This window comes from Trachemys scripta, chromosome 17 (assembly GCF_013100865.1).
Source record: "Trachemys scripta elegans isolate TJP31775 chromosome 17, CAS_Tse_1.0, whole genome shotgun sequence".
Classification (NCBI taxonomy): domain Eukaryota; kingdom Metazoa; phylum Chordata; order Testudines; family Emydidae; genus Trachemys; species Trachemys scripta.
In genome coordinates this window covers 13,329,410-13,351,923 of record NC_048314.1, presented here as the reverse complement: position 1 = coordinate 13,351,923, position 22,514 = coordinate 13,329,410, and the positions used below count along the sequence as shown (strand labels likewise).

The 22,514-nt window shown below is 45.0% G+C and overlaps 2 protein-coding genes across 23 annotated transcripts in view; one reads left to right on the top strand and one right to left on the bottom strand.

Moving 5' to 3' along the window:
• DNM1 (dynamin 1) overlaps positions 1–22,514 on the top strand; it is a 130,335-nt gene that overhangs the window by 101,060 nt on the left and 6,761 nt on the right. For 7 of the 16 annotated variants that reach the window (XR_004643318.1, XM_034751955.1, XM_034751952.1 and 4 more), the window contains one exon: positions 769–2,803. The exons of 1 other annotated variant lie outside the window; for it this stretch is intronic. Coding sequence is in view for 8 of the 15 variants with exons in the window: in XM_034751955.1 (XP_034607846.1) it covers positions 769–841 (73 nt within the window). In the remaining 7 variants the exon portion in view is untranslated. Of the gene's footprint in view, positions 1–768; positions 2,804–22,514 lie in introns of those variants that run through there. 8 more of the 16 variants (XR_004643319.1, XM_034751957.1, XM_034751964.1 and 5 more) reach the window with 4 other exon arrangements.
• Positions 7,768–22,514, bottom strand: part of GOLGA2 (golgin A2) — a 24,318-nt gene continuing 9,571 nt past the window's right edge. For 5 of the 7 annotated variants that reach the window (XM_034751942.1, XM_034751947.1, XM_034751949.1 and 2 more), the window contains 20 exons: positions 21,622–21,660; positions 20,502–20,564; positions 20,139–20,232; positions 19,365–19,471; positions 18,736–18,794; positions 18,385–18,526; positions 17,603–17,692; positions 17,336–17,443; positions 17,142–17,229; positions 16,220–16,566; positions 15,130–15,243; positions 14,452–14,676; positions 14,111–14,210; positions 13,932–14,020; positions 12,425–12,578; positions 12,217–12,284; positions 11,506–11,608; positions 11,063–11,169; positions 10,305–10,476; positions 7,768–10,191 (listed from right to left, as the gene is read on the bottom strand). In XM_034751942.1, the coding sequence (XP_034607833.1) occupies positions 9,947–10,191; positions 10,305–10,476; positions 11,063–11,169; positions 11,506–11,608; positions 12,217–12,284; positions 12,425–12,578; positions 13,932–14,020; positions 14,111–14,210; positions 14,452–14,676; positions 15,130–15,243; positions 16,220–16,566; positions 17,142–17,229; positions 17,336–17,443; positions 17,603–17,692; positions 18,385–18,526; positions 18,736–18,794; positions 19,365–19,471; positions 20,139–20,232; positions 20,502–20,564; positions 21,622–21,660 (2,514 nt within the window). In that variant the 3' untranslated portion in view covers positions 7,768–9,946. The remainder of the gene's footprint in view (positions 10,192–10,304; positions 10,477–11,062; positions 11,170–11,505; positions 11,609–12,216; positions 12,285–12,424; positions 12,579–13,931; positions 14,021–14,110; positions 14,211–14,451; positions 14,677–15,129; positions 15,244–16,219; positions 16,567–17,141; positions 17,230–17,335; positions 17,444–17,602; positions 17,693–18,384; positions 18,527–18,735; positions 18,795–19,364; positions 19,472–20,138; positions 20,233–20,501; positions 20,565–21,621; positions 21,661–22,514) is intronic. The other 2 variants (XM_034751945.1, XM_034751948.1) reach the window with 1 other exon arrangement.

Here is a 22,514-nt window from a genome sequence, read left to right as displayed (position 1 = left end):
GAAGCAAATCTCGGAATGCTGAAGTTGGTGCCCTTCTACTTAGAGCAAATTGCTACCAGTTCAACTTATTGAAACACTTGCAGCATAGAAATGCTGGAACAATATTAAGAAAATCAGATCACAAATAGCAAGGGCCAAATTCCCTTCATTAAAGTCAATTGGAGTCATGTTTGTTGGGTCCCATGACTATACGAACAAAAGGATCAAATTTAGTTTGGTAGCTAATCTCAAAGATGCTCCTAGCTGTTGAGAATTGAATTCTACAGACTGTCACCTGCCTTGGTGCAGGGGAAGGGTGCTTCTCCAAACCAGCCAGCAGCCTCTGTGACAGCGCCTCCCAGAGGGCCCTGTCCACACTGTGTAATTGACGTTCCCTTGCTTGGTATAGTAGCTTCACTGTTATCGTGTCCATGCTTCTCGACTCTCATTCTGGTGCCAGTGCAGTCGCTGGCAATTAGCCTTTGTGCTTTGAGATTCCCAGCTGGAAGGCGATAATAGCTGTGCAGTTAATTCTTCCTCATTATTATCAGGGATCCACAGTGGACCAGAGGAGCCAATGTTTAGCTGATTTTAAAATTGCAAGACTTCTCCATGGACTCCTGCTGATGCTGTGGGTAACCCGTTTCCCCAAACTGAGGTCCCCTGTCTTTGGTGCCTTCCCACTGGCTCCAATGAGGTGGAGAAGCATGTGTGATTGTGACTGTGACTGCCATGCTAACCACGGTGTGTGTTCTCTTCTCGTTTTTGTTTTCTTCTGCTTTTTCACAGCAGGAAGGGCCCTGCCTCACCTACTCGACCCACCATAGTCCGACCAGCTGAACCGTCCCTCTTAGATTTATAACCCAAGGCCTGTAGACAGCTGGCGACGAGTGCCGTACCTGCGGCTTCCCTGCCCCACACCACCTTCCACAGGCACATTCACTCCTCATCCATCCCACCCCTTCACCTTCCACTGCCCCCTCCTGGTGTGTTGTAAAACGCAAGCTAGTGATTGAGCTCTTCTTCGTCTTCTCTTGTGCGTTCTGTATTGCTTTGTGAACATAGAGTAGTCCCCATTCAGTGGCGTGGGACCTTGAAAGACACAGGCTCCTTGGAGTGATCAGTTGCGGGGGCATCTTTAAGCCCAAATGGCAGCTGCCTAGCCAAATGCTCCACCTGGTTGATCTAGCCTGAACAATGTGTCCGGCCTGCATTGGCTAGCTGTAGTGTCTCAGCACCTCGAACTAATCTGTAGCTATTTTCTTATGTTGTAGTTAAGAAGACAAAGCGCAACTCAGAAGAATAATAAGCGATACTGTCAAAATGTGTGACATTATTGGTAACAAAGTGAAATGTCCAGTGTATGGGTTTGAATTAAGGTGCAAACATTCATATGTTGTTGGGAACAGTGCAATCAACCTCACTTCAAAGCGAGGCAGGGAGATCAGGATGGGGGGAGCTTTATTGAACGGTGTAATCCTTCTAGAACGAAGTCTGAGATAGCACATATACACACCTCAGAGTGCACGGAGCAGATGGATCTACCTGCCCTCAGCTCTCCCTAGTAGCTGAGGAAATACTGCTGATGGAGAGCCGCTGGCCTCTGCCAGCAGCTATGTCACATCACTGCCTGCAACTGACTTTCCAGAAACTGAGGGGAATAGGTATGATGCTCCCCTTTGCAAATGGACAAGCAGAAGTTTTCAGGGAGTTCGCTAAGTAATTTTTATTGCAAATAGCTCTGCTTCAAATAAGCACATTTCTTGTTCAGTGTATTTTTGGATAGCGTGGTGATTATGGTAACCTTTTCTTCTTGCATGCGGATGGTATGTGTTTCAGGATACTTGTAACCACTGCAGACTACGGCTCATCTTAACAATTTGGGTATTTTGTTTTAATGTTGTATGTGTAAAAAGGAAAGAAAAAAGAGAGTATTAAAACGTTGATTGATCCTGTGCACCTCAGATGTTGTGGCTCTGCTGAAGCAAAAAGGAGCATTCACCCTCCAGGCTTTAAACCAGCCCTGATTCAGATTTAAGTTCTTTTATTCCAGTACTGTATTTTTGATTTCTGTTGTGGATCCACTTTGCCTGAGGTTCTGATGCCAGTTCCTTTGTGTTTTAATTATTGTTTTAATGCTTTTTTTTCCCTCCCTCTTTCCCTTTCTTTTCCTTTTGTGTCTTTCTTTAAATTCCAGCAGGCCAGGCAAGGCCAGTCCCTCCCGCCCAGAGAGTCCAAAACCACCATTTGAAATATAGCCTTGCTCCCTCTGAGAATCTTTGCCTGCCTCTTAGCTGTTCTGTCCTGGAATGGTCTGACTCATCTCACACATGGCTTGTTCTGGTGTAGTTTGTGACATACACATATCAGATGTGACTGTAGTGAAACTGTTTTTTTCCTCCCAGTTGCTTAAAGGAATTAAAACAAGTATATTGTAGTAATGAGAAACATATCCTATTATATAAATATCTATAAATATATATATAAGATCAAATTATATACATGTCAGGTGTTTTAAGCCATTTGTGCTTCTATGTGGACTTTAGCAAATACTTATGTAGGAATATATATATTCCACACACACAAACCCAACAAATTAACTGAATCCTGACATGGAGTTTTTGAGCTGATTGTTAAATTCTCTGCTGTGTACAGTTGCGTTATTGTATTGCCCCCGACTCGTGGGTGAACCATCTCAGTGCTGGTAGTAGCTGTGATGCAGTTTGTGATCTACCTGTCACTCTTGTTTATTGGTTGAAATAAACTATCATTTCTGTATAATGATGGACTCCACAAGTAGAATAAAACTCACTCTCTCTCTGGGCATGAACAGGCTTTATGTTTAATTATAATTTACCCTTTCATCCCAAAGAGCTTTACAAGCTACACACACAGCATCACGCAGATGCTACCACGTGAGGGGGGGGGGGGAAGGAGTGGCACCAAGCTACACAAAGAGTTAGACAAAGGAAATGTTGGTCAAGAACACTGAAGCAAATCCTCTTCACAAGAAAATAAAGCAGCAGGCATTCGTTTAATGCCCAGGCATGGAGAGTGTACGTTTTTAAGAACACCACACCCTAAACTGCCTGTTCTTAAAGTGACATCTGCCTATTCCCACTTGTAAGATAGAGTGCCTGGCATTGAGCTGCAGAATTTTTCTAGCGAGCAGTGTCTGTTGGGCGAGTTGTCCGATTCTGAGGGCCTAAAAGACCTAACTGCCTTTCAGTTCCTTTTTAATCACTGAAGATGCAGTGGCCTTGATGCTTTCCTCATTTTTTTCCTTGTGATGCTGCCCTTTGGGGCGCTTTTTTAAAAGGTTAGATTAGCAGATCGGACTGTTTCTTCAGTTTGAAGAACAAAGAAGAAATGGTACCATCAGGCACAGATATCCTGGATGACTTGCCGGAGCCTAACACACTTCTACTGATGCAGGAGGCTTCTTAGGCCCCATCAGCTACGTCTGGCACTGCATAAGGCCAGCATGGACTGCAGACATCAACTAGCCCTTAAGTGGCAATGTGTCCCACTTAAGTGACATCTATCTCCCCGACTTTGTCTGGGTAAGCCCAGCACCGAGGTTCTGGTGCCAGCAGGCACCTGATGCCAGGCAGTGCTGAGGTTCCCACACTCCTCTGTTTCAATCTAATTTGGTGCCAAGATTCTGACACTGTCAACGTGGTACTGAGGTCCCAGAACTGATGATGTAGTGCCATGGTCCCAGGATCTCTCCAGGCTGACCTATTTGGTGCTGAAGTCCCAGCACCACAGATGTAGCACCGACGTCCCCAGATCCTTCAGGGTCAACCGATTCAGCATTGAGGCCCGAGCCTGCTTGATATGTCAAAATCCCCAAATCCCTCCATGTCAACCTCTTCCCCACTAAGGTTTCTGGGTCCCCAGAGTCAGCCTGTTCAGCACTTCAGTCCTGGCCCCATCAATGCCCAGCTGAGGCCCCCAGGTTGGCTGAATTTTGTGCAGACATTCTGATACCATCAAGTGGATGCCAAGGTTCCCAAGTCCCTGTAGGTCAGTGCTCAACTTGCAGCCCAATCACCACACAGCTGTGGCCCATGTGACATCCGCTGGGCCATACAGGTAGTATATATATTGTGTGGATGCAGCCTACATAACAGAGAGAGCTGTGTATGTGGCCCACAATGCTAAATAGGTTGAAAACCACTGCTGTAGGTTAATCTGATTCAGCACTGACCTCCCGGCACCACTAGCCTGGCACCAATGTAATCCTTACAGATTATGTCTAGCATAAATTAGGTTAAAGCATCACAATATGTGATTCACCTGAATCTGTGACAAATCAGAGAACGTTCGTGACAACGATGGAGAGTATAATGCTCCTTTAAACCAAAGGTACTTCAGAGACTGAACCATTGGACCCAGTTGTCCTGAGCAAATGTGAGGATTCACATAGTGTTAATATTGGGCGCCAAACCACTTTGTTAAGTGGTTTATCCAAGTTAATGATGTTGGCTCTTGTCACCAAACCATGTTGGCTCAGATGGGTCCAGTGAGCTTACTGCAACAGGAGCTGGATAAGGAACCACTTCAACTAAGTTCAACTCTAGTGCTGTGTATACCATGCCCGGAGCCATTTTAATTCAAGGCTCATGCTCCAATTTAAAAAACACCAAAGGCTACGATTGTCTTAAGACATGTAGGGTACAAACACTGGCATTAGAGCTACGCTTCTGAAGTCATGTTATAAAGAGCTTTCCTAGGGTCTGCTCCACTATCATCTGCCAATACTGGATTACCCAAGTGCAGGCTTGTTCTTTCTGTGTAAAATCAATTGCACATCAACATCCCCTGAGTTTATCAGGGAACAATAAAAAAATAAATCAGTAAATGCATTTAGCCACTCTTGGAATCACACTGCCTTAGCTCTGAAGATCTCAGTTTTGAACAGATAGAGCCCTCTGGTGCCACTCCCATGACGTGTTTGTTCTGGAACCTATTCAATTGTGGTACCAGCAGGACCTTGAATTTACATCATTAGTTTTGTCCCTGAAGCAGATCACCTGCAATGCCCAATGCCTCAGAAGCGTTCTCCTTGTTTTAAACTTAGCTGAATAGTTACTCAGATAGTGACAATGATCAAAGGGAAAATCTCTAAATCTGGGATTCCCAATTGAGATTAAGCACACCAAGTCCTCTAAATTGTCAGTGTGTAGTGCTATTCCCCAGTCACAGCACATGCAAATTACTACCTGTAAACATGACATTGGCATCACTGTTTTTCATAGAAGCTTCTATTAATCCAACTAGTCACAAATATCCATGAGATGCTGTTTAAAGCAGTTAAAAAATAAAAATAAAAAAAAATTCTGCTATCCTGACTTCATCTATATCAGACATCAGAACATACGTACCTGTAGTCAGACGTTGGTCCACAGGCAGGTTCCTTAACAGGGTAACTGGATGATACCTTTACTTAGGCCATGTCTGTGGTCTCCATAAGACTGATCACAAAAGATCCACACTTTATTGATGCTACTTGCTCCTGAACCACTTACATCCAAGATCATTCAAGACACAGAAGGTGAAAATAACTCCCCTTCTCACCTTCCAGACCATCTTCAGTAATAATTCCAGATGATGGATTGGAACATTCACCTTGTTATCCAGCCTTTTTAAGGATTGTGCTCTGAAAGATCCACATTAGGGTTCTGGAGTTGAAAGTTATTTATCCAGTCTTCAAGACTTTCTCCTCTGAGTAGATCAGAGACTCATCTGCCAAAAGCACAGATGTCTTACTTAGGTCTTGGTCTGGCATTATGTATTGTGTAAATGAACTATGACCAGACGAAGCCTCTTTAATCACCAAGGAGAAAACCCACCTTTGCCAGCTGTGCTAGCAAGGTCACTTCAGAGTCAAACACCACCCAATGTCTAACAAATTCCCTTTTTCTTAGGCTGAAATCAGGAATTCCTCTGTGTTCCCTCAGAATCCATTGATTCAGATCCGTTTGCAGGTCAGTTGAGAGACAGTCAAAATGTTGTAACACCCATAGGTCTTGGCAGTTTGGTTCAAACAACCTACATCTGATGTTAGCACCACTTTCCAGATTACAGGATCTTTGTCTTCAGCTTGGGGTAGGATTCTCCACTTGATCCTGAATTCTCAGGTTGACACTCTGACTTTGAGATTGCTGATATGCTTCCCAACCTGAAGCAAATACTCAACAGCAACTACACACCACACAACAAAAACACCAACCCAGGAACCAAAAAAAAAAAAAAACAACAACACACCCTGCTACAAACCCCGGTGCCAACTCTGTCCACATATCTATTCAAGGGACACCATCATAGGGCCTAACCACGTCAGCCACAGCATCTGTGGCTCATTCACCTGCACATCTACCAATGTGATATATGCCATAGTGTGCCAGGAATGCACGTCTGCCATATACATTGGCCAAACCGGACAGTCTCTACGCAAAAGAATAAATAGAAACAAATCTGTCATCAGGAATCATAACATTCACAAACCAGTAGGAGAACACTCCAATCTCTCTGGTCACTCAATAACAGACCTAAAAGTGGCAGTTCTTCAACAAAAAAACCTTCAAAAACAGACTCGAATGTGAAGCTGCAGAACTGGAATTAATTTGCAAACTGGATACCATCAGATTAGGCCTGAATAAAGACTGGGAGTGGTTGGGTCATTACAAAACCTAAACTTAATTTCCCCAATACTAATTGCTCCCTACTGTTACTCACAACTTCTTGTCAACTGCCTGTAATGGTCCACTCTCTTACCACTTCAGATGTTATTTTTCCTCCCTTGGTATCCTGCTGTTAATTGATTTATCTCGTTAGACTGACCTCACATTTGGTAAAGCAACCCCCATCCTTTCATGTATTTATACCTGCTCCTGTATTTTTCACTTCCTGCATCTGATGAAGTGGGTTCTAGCCCACGAAAGCTTATGCCCAAATAAATGTGTTGGTCTCTAAGGTGCCACAAGAGCTCCTCGTTGTTTTTGACTGATGTTGTTTTTGGAAGTCTAATGGTTTCTCGCTGAAAAGCAGGTTTTGACCAAAATCCCACCCCACCCCCTTCCTTCTAGCTAATAGACTTCAAAGTCTCTGTTCCTATCTGAAGTAAAGGTTGATACAAACCATAGTGGAACAGGGTCCTATACTATGAGCTTACAGGACCTGCAACAATTACAACCCTACATACATGTCAACAGTAGACTCACCAGTTCCAAATAGGAGGCACTTTAGAAAACAGAGTTCTTTTGACTGCTGAGAGCCAAAGGGCTCAATCTTGCAAGGTTAGCATACCCACACCCCCCATTGACATCAACTGAAGCTCAGAGCACCCCACACTTCTCAAGAGGTTCTTAACAGTTCGCAGGACTGAGCCCACAATGGATTCTAGTAACTAGATTGCATCTCCTTGAGTCCAGAGATCAGGATATGCCAGAGCCCATTGGCAGCCATGAAATTTCTCTGTGAACTGCAATTCAGACTTTAGAAGGCTGCAGGTGGCACAAGCTATTGCAGTAATAACAGTAAGCACAATGAAAACGTAATGCATTATAGAACATTCATTAATCCCGTGTGATGGAGAGGCGTATTTTCACCATTTTCTAGAGCTGAAGGGGTGGAGGCACAGAGGTTAAATAAGAAGGGCGTCAGTGTAAGAGCTGGGGCTTCCTATGATCATACCAGATCTCCCTCTGAAAGGAAGAATCCACTATCCGTTTTCCTAGCCAAATTTCAAGGTGATCTGAACAGAAAAAGTGCACACAGTCAGTGCTTGCCTGAATAAGTTTATTCAGAAAGAAAGAATTTATAACAGGATTAAATCACCTCTGCAGCAGAATGCAAAAATTTCTCCAACAGTGTTTTCCTTCACATTCCTGGAATAGAACACCCAATAAATATTTACCCCTTTTATAATAATAACACTCTGTATTAAATCATAACCCTTCCCCACTGCAGTTAGATCATTTTTTATAATACAGGTTATGAGCAACCCCAGCAGGCAAAAATGCTGCAAGGGGCTGTATTTTTTCTTCAAGGAATATACAAAATGTTACACAGATACACTATGTACAAACTCGTGCAAACAGGAGCTCACAGGCCCACCTTGCTAGTGCCCTGCCTGATGCCTCCAGCAGTGCACTCTGCCCACAACACTGACAGTCAGTATCAGGGCTGTTCAAATGAAAGGCCTTAAAAACAGTTTCTATCCTCCCCTGATAGGCTAACATTCAGCTGTTCAAATTTCAGAGGAGTGCATTGATTTTATTCCACAGAACCTCTTTCCCCCACTAAAATAAACGTTTAAATTCATTTTAAAAAATCCCAAACATCATGTGCTTTTCGCTGTGGAACAACTGTTCCCTAAAAAAAAAAAAAGGCTTGATCAAAATAAAAGAGAACTGATTATAGAAAGGACCTGCAGAATTTTAACTAAGAAAGTCATAAACCAGCATAGCCTCTGTTTGCCAGAGCCTCTCTAGCACAAACAGAATGGTACTAATGGGAGTCAAGCATGTGCATGTGCTTTTAAGTCATCAACCTGGAATTTGTCTTGCATTGCACAACTTTATGTAAATTAGGTCTCCTTAAAATACACATACACACTCTCCAGAGCGTTCTCCTTCGAGACCTGCCACTGGGATTGCTGAGCCCACAGACAGCAGGCAACAAGTTCTAGATTTTAAACCCACATGTACTTATCAGACACTGGTGTTATTCCTAGCAGATGAAGATGGTAACCCATGGTGGTTGAGCCCTGGACACACCATCTTTAGAGTATCTTTCAGTGAGTTGCTCCATTCATCACAATCCCTTTTCTTTGCTTCTAGATCAGGGAACTGATTCTTTCAGCACAAACATTCAACTCAAATGTTTATCACCTTGTTTTCGCCTCAATCAGTTCTGCAACTTTGAAGTGTTTCCAGGTGAAGAGCTCCATCTCTTGCATGTGTGTCTGGAATTACCAGGAGCAGACTAAGGTCAGCCCAGGAGGTCCCTAATGCACTCAGCTAGTGGAAGCCTTGTCCATGTGGAGATGTAGGGAGAAAAAAGAATCCAAGAGATGGGGAACTGGAATCCCAGAGTCCAGAAATTCAAAACAAAGCACGTTTATTAAGTGATTTGCTTTTACTTATTTCTCCCTTTTTTTAAATAAATAAAACTTTCAGACAAACAAGGTGAAACATCATCCTTCAAAGTGCAGTTACATTTCCACCCAACCCTCAACCAACCACATAAAGCTTATGCCAAGTAACCAAGCATCTGTCCCAAGAGGACTCAGAAGGCAACCGCTGGCCACTTCCCTCCTATCTAATGGGAATAAAAGTTTTTGTAGTGCTGCCTAGTCAGGCAAGAAGCCTGTCTCTTTTGGCTGTTTGGGACTAACAAGACTGGTTTCAGATACAGTGCAGGAGACAGGCTGTAGAGAAAAATGGGAGGTTTAAGATACATGGTGGGAAACACATAAATAATCACTCAGAATCCAAAGAGTTTGTTGCCAGAATACTTTAGGAGCCTTTTGGAAGGAGATGGGCAGATAGCAATCATGGCTGGTGCAACAGTCACAAGCCAATCACTGCTGAGAAGCTGGCTGCCAGCAGCAGAGTCCTGCCAGAGAGCTAGGAAAGAAGTGTTCAAGTTACTCTGTCAGAGGGCATGAAGAAGTCCCGCCACTTTCATGTGGGCCAGCAGAGGCAGCACTACCGACTGCCTCACATGATTATTTCAAGTCAGAGTCTGTTCTCAGAGTGCACCAAGTAACAGGAGGAGAGAGAAAAGGGAGAGATGAGGAGGTCTGGTGCTTGAGTTCTGTCTGATGCAATCCCTCTTTCCCCACGAAGAGGAAATCTGCCCAGACTGTCTGGACAGAGATACAGGGTGAGTTTAAGCAGTTTGGGTACTTAACAGGCTCACAGAAAATTGCCGCAAGCCAGGTTTCTCATGCCATTTAAATCACCATGATCTTGACCTCATCGTTCTCATCGGCACGATAGAAGAAAGGAATGCAGGGGTTTTCCAACAGGGACCCCACCCTCTCCTGAGGGTTCTGGATTTCTCTCAGAAGTTGCATGATTTGCTTAGCAGTGGGATCCTCTGGACTGGGCTGGGGGCCTTTGCTATGACTAGATACGTGGGATTCAAGAACTGCAGCCTCCTGTTCTGGCTCATCTGCTAAACTCACCTCTCGCAGTCCTGTGAAGAACAAAGACAGGGCAGGTTACTATTCCCATCCCACCCCGAGCAGTCTGGTTCCGTTAGCCAGCAGGAGTTGCTGCTAGCACTTTGCTGCACAGGGTATTGCTCACCTTCTCCATCGGTAGCATTCAGTTCAATGCGCCTCTCAACTGCAATGGCATTTCCACTTTCTTGACTTGCTAGCAGGTCTGGGTTCTGAGCAGCTGCCAAATACTTGCTGTACCATTCATTCCTCTCCCCAACCAGACGCATCACCAACTCCTGGAGCTCCAATAACTTCATCTGTAGCAAGTTAGCAAATAAAACAAAACCCATGAAACATACATGTCCTCCCTGTGGCCACAGATAGTTCACACGCGTTGCTCTACCACACTGGCCCCCCTCGCCCAGACAGTCGGCCAGTATTTCCAGGTCAACCGCACCCAGTCGCAGGCACTCTAGACCACACCCTGAGTGGCAGGTGCCAAGTCTGCAGAGGATAGTTTCCTCATCAGAATTCCAAGTTGCTTCTTACAATTGGTAGGTTTGCACCTGACTGGACAGGTCACTCTTCCTGACAGACACCCAGAGTCCTGGTTTCAGGCATTTTGGGAATGAGTTTGCTGTACTGTACATCACAAAACCAGCAGTGAATCTGGCACAAGGAGACAATCTTCTCGGGAGAGACCAACAGCTGAACAGCAGCTAGTGCTACAGGTCTGAATTCAGAAAACTGGCAGAGTTTTATGGAAAAGTTTGTATTGTATATATCCTTTTGATGCCTGCCACTCATCTGCTGAGATCAGCTTTCGCACATGCACATTCCCCTTGTGCTTCCTGGCCTCTTATCCAGGGTGCGAGTACTATTGCAATAGGACGGATTCCTTACCTTCATCTCTTCCTTATCCTGGGCCAGCCGGCTAATATACTCCTCTTTCTCCCGATGCCGCTGTTTTAGGATAGCCCTCTGACTCTGGTACAATGCAATATACTCCCCTGGAACATAGCAGAAAAGCATAAGGCAGAGACAATGCACCGAGGAGTTACAATGTTATAAAGCTCTCTCTGCTTGAACTTTACATCAGTGGGTAAATGAACTATGGGGCTTCAGAATCCAGTTGACAGCCAATCTGGACATGAGACTGGAAGTCTCTTACCCAGCAGGGCAATTTTAGGGCACCTGGAGGCCTGGCAGTAGAAATCCGTTGGTGGCTGAATGGTCAGGCTCCATTAGCAGTTAGAGAGGCACCTGCAGTTTCAGCTCACTGAGAAATAACACCCTGGGCACTCTGAAGAGGTTATCTGGCTTGCTCTCATGCTGGTTAATCTTACCAATTGTGTCTGTTTCACCAGACAGCTGTATGCAGCGATGCTCCAGTTCCTCCACTCGGTCCTTCAGGTCAGCCTTCTCGTGCATCAGGTCTGTGAAGCGGGACTGAACACATAACCAGCATCAGCCTTCTGAACAACTACACTTGTACAGAGAACACATAAGAGTCAACAATCCCCCGACTGAGCACCTTTCAGGTCAGCGTGAGCTTAGGAAACAATACTGTTCTTTCCTCCCAACTTGTCTCCTGTGGGAGAGCCTGGCTGATTTGCTGGATAAAGGAGGAGGAAACACAGCTAGAGAGTGACACCACAGGGATAAGGAATCCTTTAAACTTCTCCCCACCATAACAGCACAGCTTCCCAGGCAGTGAAGGCTTCAAGATTGCTAAGCCTCTAGCAGCAGTTTCTCACTCACTTGCACTGGGGAGACTGATAGTGGTGGGGCACGCTCAATATGGCTTCAGAAAAAGATCAAGGACTAATGCCAGCTCCCTACACCATTCCCTTTGAGTTTAAACTATTGCAGGCCATGCTGAGCATCCCAAAGGCTAGATGCAGAAGTGATAAGCCGTTCACAGGAAACCCAGGAAAGGAGGCAATTGTCATAGAAACCAGACTTGCAATTTATTCCCTTGCAACATAGTCTTGGTCTGCTATACAGTGGGGCCTGATGCTGGGCTCCAGAGCCCAGCTGGGGGTTCAGTTACTCACCTGTAGTTTCTCCATGGCAGTTTTTAAAGCCTCATGAACCTCCACTGGGACAGTGTCTGTAGTGTAACCTGGAAAGGACACGTAGATTCAGTGTGTACGGTTTGCGGAAGAGCAATAAAACTGAAAGTCTGATTGATACTGGGAGAGCCACTCCATGTGGCTCTTTCTGGTGCACTCCCCCTCCCACACAAACAGCGCAGAGCTTTACCTCCACCTGATGTGACATTATGTTGCTGCTCCTGCCTCAGAGCTGCAATTTGCTGCAGGAGACCTCTACATTGTCGTTTCTGCTCCGCCAGGTGCTGTCTCATCTCCTCTCGCTCCTTCTCCACTTGGGACATGGCAGATGTCAAGAAAGTGACCTAAAAGGCAATTTCAGATGAAAAGTGCTTTTCATCTATGGAGCTCTATTACCCAATCAACTCCCAGTATCCCTGTGAGGTACGTAAGGATTATCCCTATTTTACAGATGGGGAAAACCTGCCTACAGTGAGTCAGCATTCTAGCTGGGATCAGAATTTGAGGGGACTTATTCCTAGTCCTCTGCCTTAGACCTGGCCCAGGGCCCTGTGTAGTCCACAATTCTGCAGCTGCAGCGCTTACTGTGGAATCAACTGCTTACTGCAGAACAGGGCTCCAAAACCTCCGCTTTCATTTTAAAGAGCTGTGAAGATAAAATCTGAAAAATGTAAGGAGAGTAAATTGAAGCAGCAAATAGCCCTCGAGGTATGAACTGTCCAAAGAATAAATGGACACAAATCGGACATCAGGAATGGTAACATACACAAGCCAGTAAGTGAACACTTCAATCTTCCTGGTCATTCTATCACAGATTTAAAAGTCACTGTCATTGAACAAAAAAACTTCAGAAACAGACTTCAAAGAGAAACAGCAGAACTAAAATTCATTTGCAAATTCAACACCATTAATCTGGGCTTGAATAGGGATTGGGAGTGGCTGGCTCACTACAGAAGCAGCTTTTCCTCTCCTGGAATTGACACCTCCTCATCTATTATTGGGAGTGGACTACATCCACCCTGATTGAATTGGCCTTGTCAACACTGGTTCGCCACTTGTGAAGTAACTCCCTGCTCTCCATGTGTCTGTATATAATGCCTGCATCTGTAGCTTTCACTCTATGCATCCGAAGAAGTGAGGTTTTTACTCACGAAAGCTTATGCCCAAATAAATCTGTTAGTCTTTAAGGTGCCACCAGACTCTTTGTTGTTTTTGTAGATACAGACTAACACGGCTACCCCCTGATACCTGACCCCCAAGATGACATGTGTACACTTTATAAATAAGTACCTATTTTCACTAATGATCATTCTAGCAAAAATAGCCAGCAGATGCACCAATGCCAATCCCAACCTGCCTCCCAAGCTAAGGAATATAGGATCAAAATAAGACAGGAGCTACTGAGCTGATTGGGTTATTTTCATATATTACTTTTTACCCTCCATTTTTCATTTAATGGAAGCTGCCAATAGATTCCAGTCTGCCACACCACAGTGCTGCAGAATCCTGGGTGCCTGCTGCAGTGCACATGGGGCTTTGACTCTGCCTCTTACTCTATGGGCCTGCATGCGTGCTCATTGCATGGCAGATGACAATCGTATGCACAGTCTCCCTGCTAGGGGAGTGTGACCTGCCCACTTCACAGGTACTTATGCATAATTGGAAGAAAGAAGCTTTGCTGCATACTATGGACTCACCATTTCTTCACGGCTTTCAAAATCCTCTGGGATCACGAGTGAAGATGTCACAGTTTCTTCTATCATCTTTTCAGTCTCCACGCCATCTCCTATGAGATGAAGGAAATATACAAGGGAGCTGTAACACTAGATGGTCTAGCCCAGCCCAAGCTTCCACCTAAAGATAAGGCTGCTGTTACCTTCCACTCGGTGCAACACTCGATCGTCCACCTCTGCTGCTAACTGACTGATCTGGGCCTGCAGCTCTCTGTTTTCTTTGGCTACAGCTGCCAGGCTTTCCTGTAAGAGAAGCAGGAAATCACTGGAGGGGCTGGATGGCCCACACACACTTGAGACCTGCACCAGCTAAACTAGATTCCCAATATTTTCACCAGCAACAGAAAAACGGTATGTTTTGACCACAAGCCATTATCCTGTCTGTAATGCAGGAAGCCCCGGCACCCACACAGGGTAATGCAGAAAGTACAACATATAGATAGAGTCCTGCCTACCATCCTTCGACACCTGCCTACCCCATTACCTTGGTCTGCTGCAGCTCCTTCAGGTGCAACTCCGCTGTCACTTTGCCTTGCACTTCTTCATGCTGCAGACGGTCCATGAGCTGTGTCTGAAGCAAGTACTGTTTATGCAGCTCCTCCTTCTCGTTGGCCAGATGCTGGTATGCCACAGTATACTGTTGCAAGTGGCCATAGTATTGATCCCGCTGCTCCTGCAGCCCCTGAGCCTCCTGCGTTTTCAGTTCCACCTGACAAACAGAGTAAGATCAACCCATCACTGAAAGCTCCAGCTCTACACACACAGTTGAAGACTATCCCTAAGGTGGTACATGTTCCCCTGCATATCCTCATCTTCACAGGGCATAAATCACACAGCACCACCCTCCTTTTCAGCATGGGAAACAAGGCAGCTTCTGATTCTCCTGTAGACTGTGGCAGTTGGCACCAGATCTTTTCTTACTCCAGCTAGGAGACAATTGTCAGCATCACCCCTTGAATGAGCCAGAAGCGGGCGCTTCACCCTACCAAACTCTGACTGGCACAAAACGCCAGACATCGACAGCAGGGTGCAGACAAGGTGCAGGGTGAAGACTGGCTCCCAGACTGGTGTGAAAATGAACAATTTCCATCTTTACATCAAAGCCTATCCTATTTCAGAACCTGGTACGTTATCACCCTGCTGCTGTACCGCAGTGCATTACCGTCTCTGTGAGCTCAGCCAGCTTCTCCTGTAGCTGCCCAATCTTCTTGGCCAATTCCTTCTTCACATGCAGCTCCGACTGCAGGGCGCTTGTCACCTCCATGTTCTCATTTGTCTGAAATGATGCAGAGCCACCAGATCAGAAAACTACCCTAAATCAAGTACCATAAATGTACATAGCACTTTACAAACCAAGTCAACAGGCCGTACTCAGTGCTAGCATAACGTGGTGTAATTCCTCTTGAAATGGATGGGTATTGCAATCCTGGCGTGTAAGTAGCTGTATTTGGCCCAAAGTCCCTGCCCTGAACAGTCATTCTAATTCAGACAGAGGAACACGAAACAGGGATAAGAGCTTGAGCAAGACAGCGAGGGGACAATAGCATGGGGATCAAAACAGGGAAGGTGCCATAAGAGAAAAGGGTTTTGGCACACAGCACAGCCTCTCACTCGCCAAGCACAGGGGTGGTATAAAAAAAAAAGAGGCAGGGTGAAGAGAGTGAGGAGACAAAAGGAGTTCAGAGAGGACTGAAGAGAGCAGGTAGCTAGTGGGAGAATGCAAGGACAGGAGGGCAAAGACATAGGGAGCAAGACTGCACAGAGCCCTGAAGAGGACGCTCGGGAGCGTTATGCTGCAATGAAAGGCATGAAGTCGGCAACAGGATTCAGGGGCAGGAGGAGTAATACTGACAGCAGTGGAAGAGGCGAAAGAAGTTGGGAAGAACCTCCTCATGGGTGACAGGCATGCAAATATAGGGACAGACAACAGGGCCCTCAAGGACAAAGAGCCAGGAGAAATGCCCAAGGTAGAGAAAAACAGTCAAGTTGAGGGTGGAGGGCACAAGGGAAGGAAAGAAGAAAACCCCGTTGAGACAAGCAGAGATGTTGGGTGATGCCACAGAAGTTCACTAGGGAGTTGGAGAGATTGCATAGTTCCATCACACCAAGGTCTAAAGCTAGAGCTGTAACAACCAAAGCACCAGCAGGCAAGGTAAGGACAATGCTTCTGCCCAGAGGTTAGCGTCGCTGTTCGTGCTGCACTATAATTGTACCCTGTAGTTCAAAGGGCTGCATGTCTGGGAGAGACATACCAGTTTGACAAAGCCGTTCTGCAGCTCAGCCAGCTGCTCCTTCAGCTCCCGGTTTTGGCTGAGAGCTCGGCTGATGGTGGCTTTGTCGCTCTGCATGTTTTCCAGGATCTGCTGTCTGTCCACAGACTCCTCGCTATAGCGCTGCACAGTCTTCTCGAGCTCCTGCAGCCGCTCCTCCTGCTCCTGGTTGAGGTGGCTCAGCTGCTCATTATCCCGCACCTGGGCCTGGTACTGTCCATGAAGTTCCTCCTTCTCTTGTTGCAGCCGCTGGACCTCTTCCTGCAGGCTCAGCTCAGCTTCCGTGGGCCCTTCTGGCAGGGCAGGCTCACTGTCATTAGGCTTAGCTGCTGAGGAAATGGAGTTACAATCAGCTGGGTTGGAGGGCTGCACCATTCACAATAGGTTCGAGGTACAGAACCCTTTTAATGTGAACAGGCCTTTCCTCAGCCAACGCAACAATCAACCCCTCTATCTAAGGTTGTGTCACTGACAGCACTATCCAACCCTCCCTCTGGGACCAGATGGTTCCTAGGAAGAGAAAAACGAGAGGAGAAAGACTACAGCTTGCTGCTATGTGCTATTAGCTCCTCAGTTCCCCACTAAGAAGCTTTTCTCCCCCCAGCTGGGTATTAGGACAGCACAGATGAACCAAAGTTCTCTTTCCTCTTCACTGGACCATAGGAGCTGGAGGTTTGGTCAGGTGGATAAGAAAAGGCAGACATGGCTGGATGATGGTTTGAAAGGTCTTGTTTGACAGGCACTAGGCCGGTAAGTTTCTCACTAATCCTTCCTAGCTGTCCTTATGGTTTGGGGATATCACACCTACTGCCCCTTCTCTGTACTGAAGTTCTACATAATGGGCATGCGAAGCCTTGCTTTAGCCTGCTGGCGCTCCACAATGCTAAGCTCTGATTGAGCCTACCTGATCTGCTTAGCATCTCAGTAACACTGGCTTCCAGCTCCTGTATCTGGGTCACATTCTTCTCCTTTTCCTCCATCAGCGTATGGACCTGTATGGTCCCAGAAAGGGAGAAGTCAAACCAGTGGAGTCAGCCTCCCCCGCCTCAGTAACAATAATGCTTCCACATACACCAGAGAAGATGCCGCCGTTTTTACCTGCTCAGAGAGCTGCTGTACCCGCTGCTGCCAGATACTGCCCTCCTCCTTCAGCTTCTCTACATACTGATCTCTTTCAACCTGGAGCTGGCGAAGCGACTCTGACAGCTGCTCAGGACAACAGAGGAAACTGGAGCATTATTGTACAAAGAGTACAGCTGGAGGAGACCAGTATTAGTGCAGTCTCGCACTCTTTTGCCCAGCCAGACAAGTTTCCCTACAAAGGCTGCAATATGGATCCTCAACATATTCCATATGCTCTCTTACCTGTGTAATCTGTGTTTCCAGGTTTGCCCGCTCTTCCAATGCCATCTGCAACTGCTGGTTTGCATCCAGAATCCCTGACTGACTTGAAAACTGCCAGGAAAATCAAAGAAGTTATGGCAAATGCCTGCATGCCGTGTTTTCTTCTATACCTCTTCCCTTTGATTGCAACCTGTGACATGATCCATGTGGTAATTTCTATGGTTCTGTAAATTCCTCTTTGTTCTAGTTCAACACAAGTTTATATTAAAAAAGTATGGGTTGAGCTGAGTGGCTGTTTAGAAACAGGCTGACATGGGGGTTCTGCCCTATGCAACAGATCTATCTACTGTATGAAGGAGATAGCAGCAGCTAGTATCTTGCTGGGACAGCTCCTCTGTCCCACATCTCTGAAAGATATACATCAGTCAAACAATCCAATCCAACAATAACTGGATGACGTTCTCTGGCCTATGTTACACTGGATGTCAGACTATATGATTGAATGGCCCCTGCTGGCCTTAAAAAACAAAACAAAAAACAGAGACACAAGTCCAATCCTTGGGATGTCATGGTGTCTATGGTCCACCACTCCAAACTCCTCAGAGAACAGGCTCCCATTCTCCATAAACCTTGATGAACTCTTCATTCAGAAGTTGTCTCTGTGAAGCATTGTATGCTGTTTGGTAAATGGCAGTGAGTAAAAGCCACCCAGTGGTCAATTCTCTCTTGACCTACAATCCCCTTTCCCACATTCAGAACAAGGCCTTATCCTTATATCCACCTCCCAATAACAGTGCAATCACCTGTTGAATCATCAGCTCAGCCATTTCCAGTTTCTTATGCAAATCCTCCAAATCCAGTTTCATGGCTGAGTTCTCAGAGACCAGGGAGTGAAGTCTCTCCGACAGTTCCGAGTTCTGCTGCTTGAGTTCCTCGCTGCCTTTGCTGAGAGACAGAAATAAATTAGCAATAATCCTTACTTTTGCCACTGGTTCTTTGTTACTCATGAGGTAAATTTACAATCTGGTCCTTTCCGGCTGGAAGGAGGACAGGCTGTGCATTGGAAGAGGCCCCTTGTATTCGAGGCATGAGAGGGCAGCTCCCACAGGGTTCAACATTACTGGACCTGCAGTAACATACAGAGTAGAACTGACCTTTGTTTGTACAGATCCAGTTTCAGGCTGTCTCGCTCCTTCACTACCTCTCTATTATGCTAGAGAAAGAGGAAAACATACACAAATCAACCCCAGACTCTGACCAACAAGGAAAGCTTAAAATTAACTATTCTCAGCCTTCTACAGCTCAGCTAATGTGGAACTAAGAAGGTCAAGAACTTGAATTCACAGCACGGTTATGGCTGGAACCTCAGAATGGATTTGCCTGGAACCTCATATCAGGCTACAGCCCAGCCAGCATTGGAGCCAAGCCTATCTGCCCAGTCTTTTCAAATTGACACCGGTAACTAGCCATGAGGTTGTGTTGCAAAGGTCTGGATTAGCACCAATACTAAGGTGTCTCTTTGATGGAGAAACTCCTGGACAGAGGCCATGGCTGGACTTTCATTGTTTGGATTTGGCAAGACAGATGAAGCGAGATGCCAGATCTGAAGACAGAAGCTTTGACCAAAGATTAATGGCTGCAAAAAGTGAAGGGTACGGAACTTTGTTTACAGGGCTTGTGTCTCCCTCTTCTCAAAGATGGGACCATTAAGCATGCAGCAGTTTAGTGAAAGATACACAGGAAAGAGCACAACTGTTAAAGTGTAAATGGGGGTAACTCCTACTTTCTCCAACTGTTTCTGCTGCGTCGAGATGGAGGACAGAGTGCGTTCCAGCTCAGATACCCTCTGGCGAGATGACTGCAACCGTGCAGCAAGGTCTTCAGCTTCTCCTGAACAAGTCAAAACAGATTCAGGTGGGGCTAGGCTGCAAACAATTTTACAGAACTGGCTGAACTACACTTTCTACTCAGCCCACAAATTCTTAAACTCTCCCCCTCTTTAAGGAAGGTAGCATGGTGCAGTGGAGAGGGGTCTGGAAGTCAACAGAGCTGGGTTCTATTCTGGCTCTGCCACTGACTCCTGTGTGACCTTGGGCAAGTTAACCTCTCTGTGCCTCAGCTTCCTCATCTGTGAAATGGAGATACCCCCCCCTTTGTCTGCAGATGAAAAAGCACCAGGTGCTTATTTATCACTTTTATAATACAGAAAATTGCTGGAGTTCAGCTGAGAATGAAAATTTCATCTTACCGTGACAGCTGTGGTGTTCAGCTGAAAAGCAGCCAACAGGACAGTAAGAAAGTAACAGCCTGGATAATCACCAGTATCTAACAGTCATAACAGGGCTTTAGCAACATGCAAAAGAACCTTGATTCTTCTGGAATCAATGGTGTCTGATTTTGGGGATAGCTTGGATGACAGAAACAATACTTGTGCCAAGTATTTATCATTAAGAAGTCACTGAGTGTTATGGGCAGCCTGCCAGTGAATACAGTGCCCATGACTCAAGATCCTTGGTTTGTTCCAACAACCTCAGTTGAATGCTCAAAGTCGATATACCTGATTTCTGCCGAGCAGCTTGTTGTGTATGTGCTAGTGCTGTCTGCAATTCAGATTTCTCAGAGACTAGGATTCCAATAGTCTGGATATGAACCTTTGGGAAAAGGAAACAACAGCTCAATGTGGGACACCGGTGCTTGGAACTACATCTCCACAGCAGTGACAAAAAGATAATTCACTAAAGGCAGGAAGATTAACATAAATCCATAGGATGAGTCTACAATCTGGCTGACCAAATGCCTTTCCTGAATAGCTGGATGAATAGACGGATTTCAGAAGGAAGAACATCCCAGTGTTGGGAAGTCCAGAAAAAGCAAAGTGAAGACCAGATGATATGACTGAAATGGAAAAGTTCTCTCTTACCTGTAGCTGTTCCCTCAATGATCCTTGCTCCTTGGCAAACTTCTGTTCAAACCCCTTCTTTTCCTGTGTAAAGAAACCATGCACATTAAACACAAAACTTTTTTTTTTTTTTTAAATACAATTGTAACCTAGATTTCTTGTGGTAATAATAATATCCAATTGACACAAAGAATTTTAAAGACCTAATTTGCAGTTCACCATTTAAACTTTGTATTTATGTTTTGCACTTTGCTCAGCATGGGCAATAAAAATAGATTAGGCTCTTTTACTTTGAGGTTCTCACACAATAGCACAATGCTGCAGTGTTTGGATTGCAAAATACAGGGGAATGTTTAGATCTAAACATAACCACTTCCACTTAATTGCTTTGAAATTCAATAAAAATTCATTTTAACATAAGGTTTTGTTTAAAAAAAAAAGAAAGGTCAAAGTACAAAAATCTCCATTTTGGGCCTAAACTACCAGACAATGTTTCTAAGTAACATTCATTAGTTATGAATGAAATGTGATCTTTTATTAATGTTATCTTGGAAAAGGAAAAATAAGGTGCAAGTTACAGACAGAGCATCAGTTACCAGTGGAGGTTGGTAACTTTTAATATAAAAAGACACTTATTCAAGGTAAGGGTTGTATCTCCTTTAAAATATGTTAGCAGGGGGTTAGATTAGATAACCCTTGTGTTTCCCTTCTAACCCTGTGATTTTATGATGATGATAACAACAGTAAGGAGAAACTTTACAATATATTAAATGTTTTCATTTCAGGGTTTTTTATCCAACATTCAGCACTTGTGACAGTGGATTGGAACAGACACGTTTCCTTTGGTTTTGCCAGTATGTCAGCTATGCCCGCTAATTATGTTTGTCTAAGGAAAGCTATATGGAAGCATTCTAACTAGGAGTTTGATGATGTAGTACTTGATGTTTTTTAAACCAAACTAGGATGGATTTCCCAGCGCCCTCTATACATTATATAATGCTATCCTCACACATTTTACCCAACTAAGGCTGGGTCACCTATATCTGTGCCACAGGACACCACAAATATCTGCTCCTCTTGGGGAGAACATCATCTACTGATGTACCTATCCTAAGAGGAGGGCTTATGGGAGGCATTTTACCTTCTCCAGCTGATTCATAGCCTCTTGGTTTTGCTGTTTCTGCAGAAGGAGCAAAATTGATGCATCAGTACTAACAATCACTTTCTTTCTGACAAGATCAGTAAATCTGTCTTCAATCTTAACCAAAGACATGGGACACACATAGCTAGCTATTGCAAACAGGAGTTCTGTTAAATCTTTTAGGCATTTTCTACAAAGACAGGATGTTTCAACTATTAAAACAATAGATTCTAGGGTCATGGCATGTGGCTCTTGAGAAGTGTATTAGCCAGCTCAGTGAACGTTCTTTAGTCTTCAACAGAACATCCCCGTTCCACAATAGAACTGCTGAGGTAATAAAACCCAAAATGCTTATATTTGATCTCAACACCATCCCTGTTAAATTAACATCCTACATTTTAAGGTGTTTATTATTGTAGTACTTGATGTTATATCACATTAATGATACATCAGAATCCTATAAAGAGAACCACATTCTCTCCTCCCTTCCCTCAGATATGTTTTTAGACACTACATTGATATGTTAAAGCCCTGAGCCTGCAGAAAGAGACTTTTATACCATGTGGAGCCCCATTTAAGTCAGCATGGCTCTGCCAGTGCGCAGGAATCACCTATCCATGTGGATCAGATGGGAGGATTAAGGACAAAACGTGGAGAAAGCGCTAGCATATACACAATACTGTCCCACCTGTTCTAATCTCACTGGAGAGGTGGTTGGAGGTTTATGAGAAAAACAGTGCTAGGTTCTGTGGGGAGGGGAGTTGTGTGTGTGCATGGGATGGAGACGAAGTGAACAGAGATTCTATACCACGCTATACTAGCAGCCACTGTGATATGTTGAGCAATGTTCCTATTTGCTATCAATAGCTAGCTACTGTCTTTTGCACAGGAGT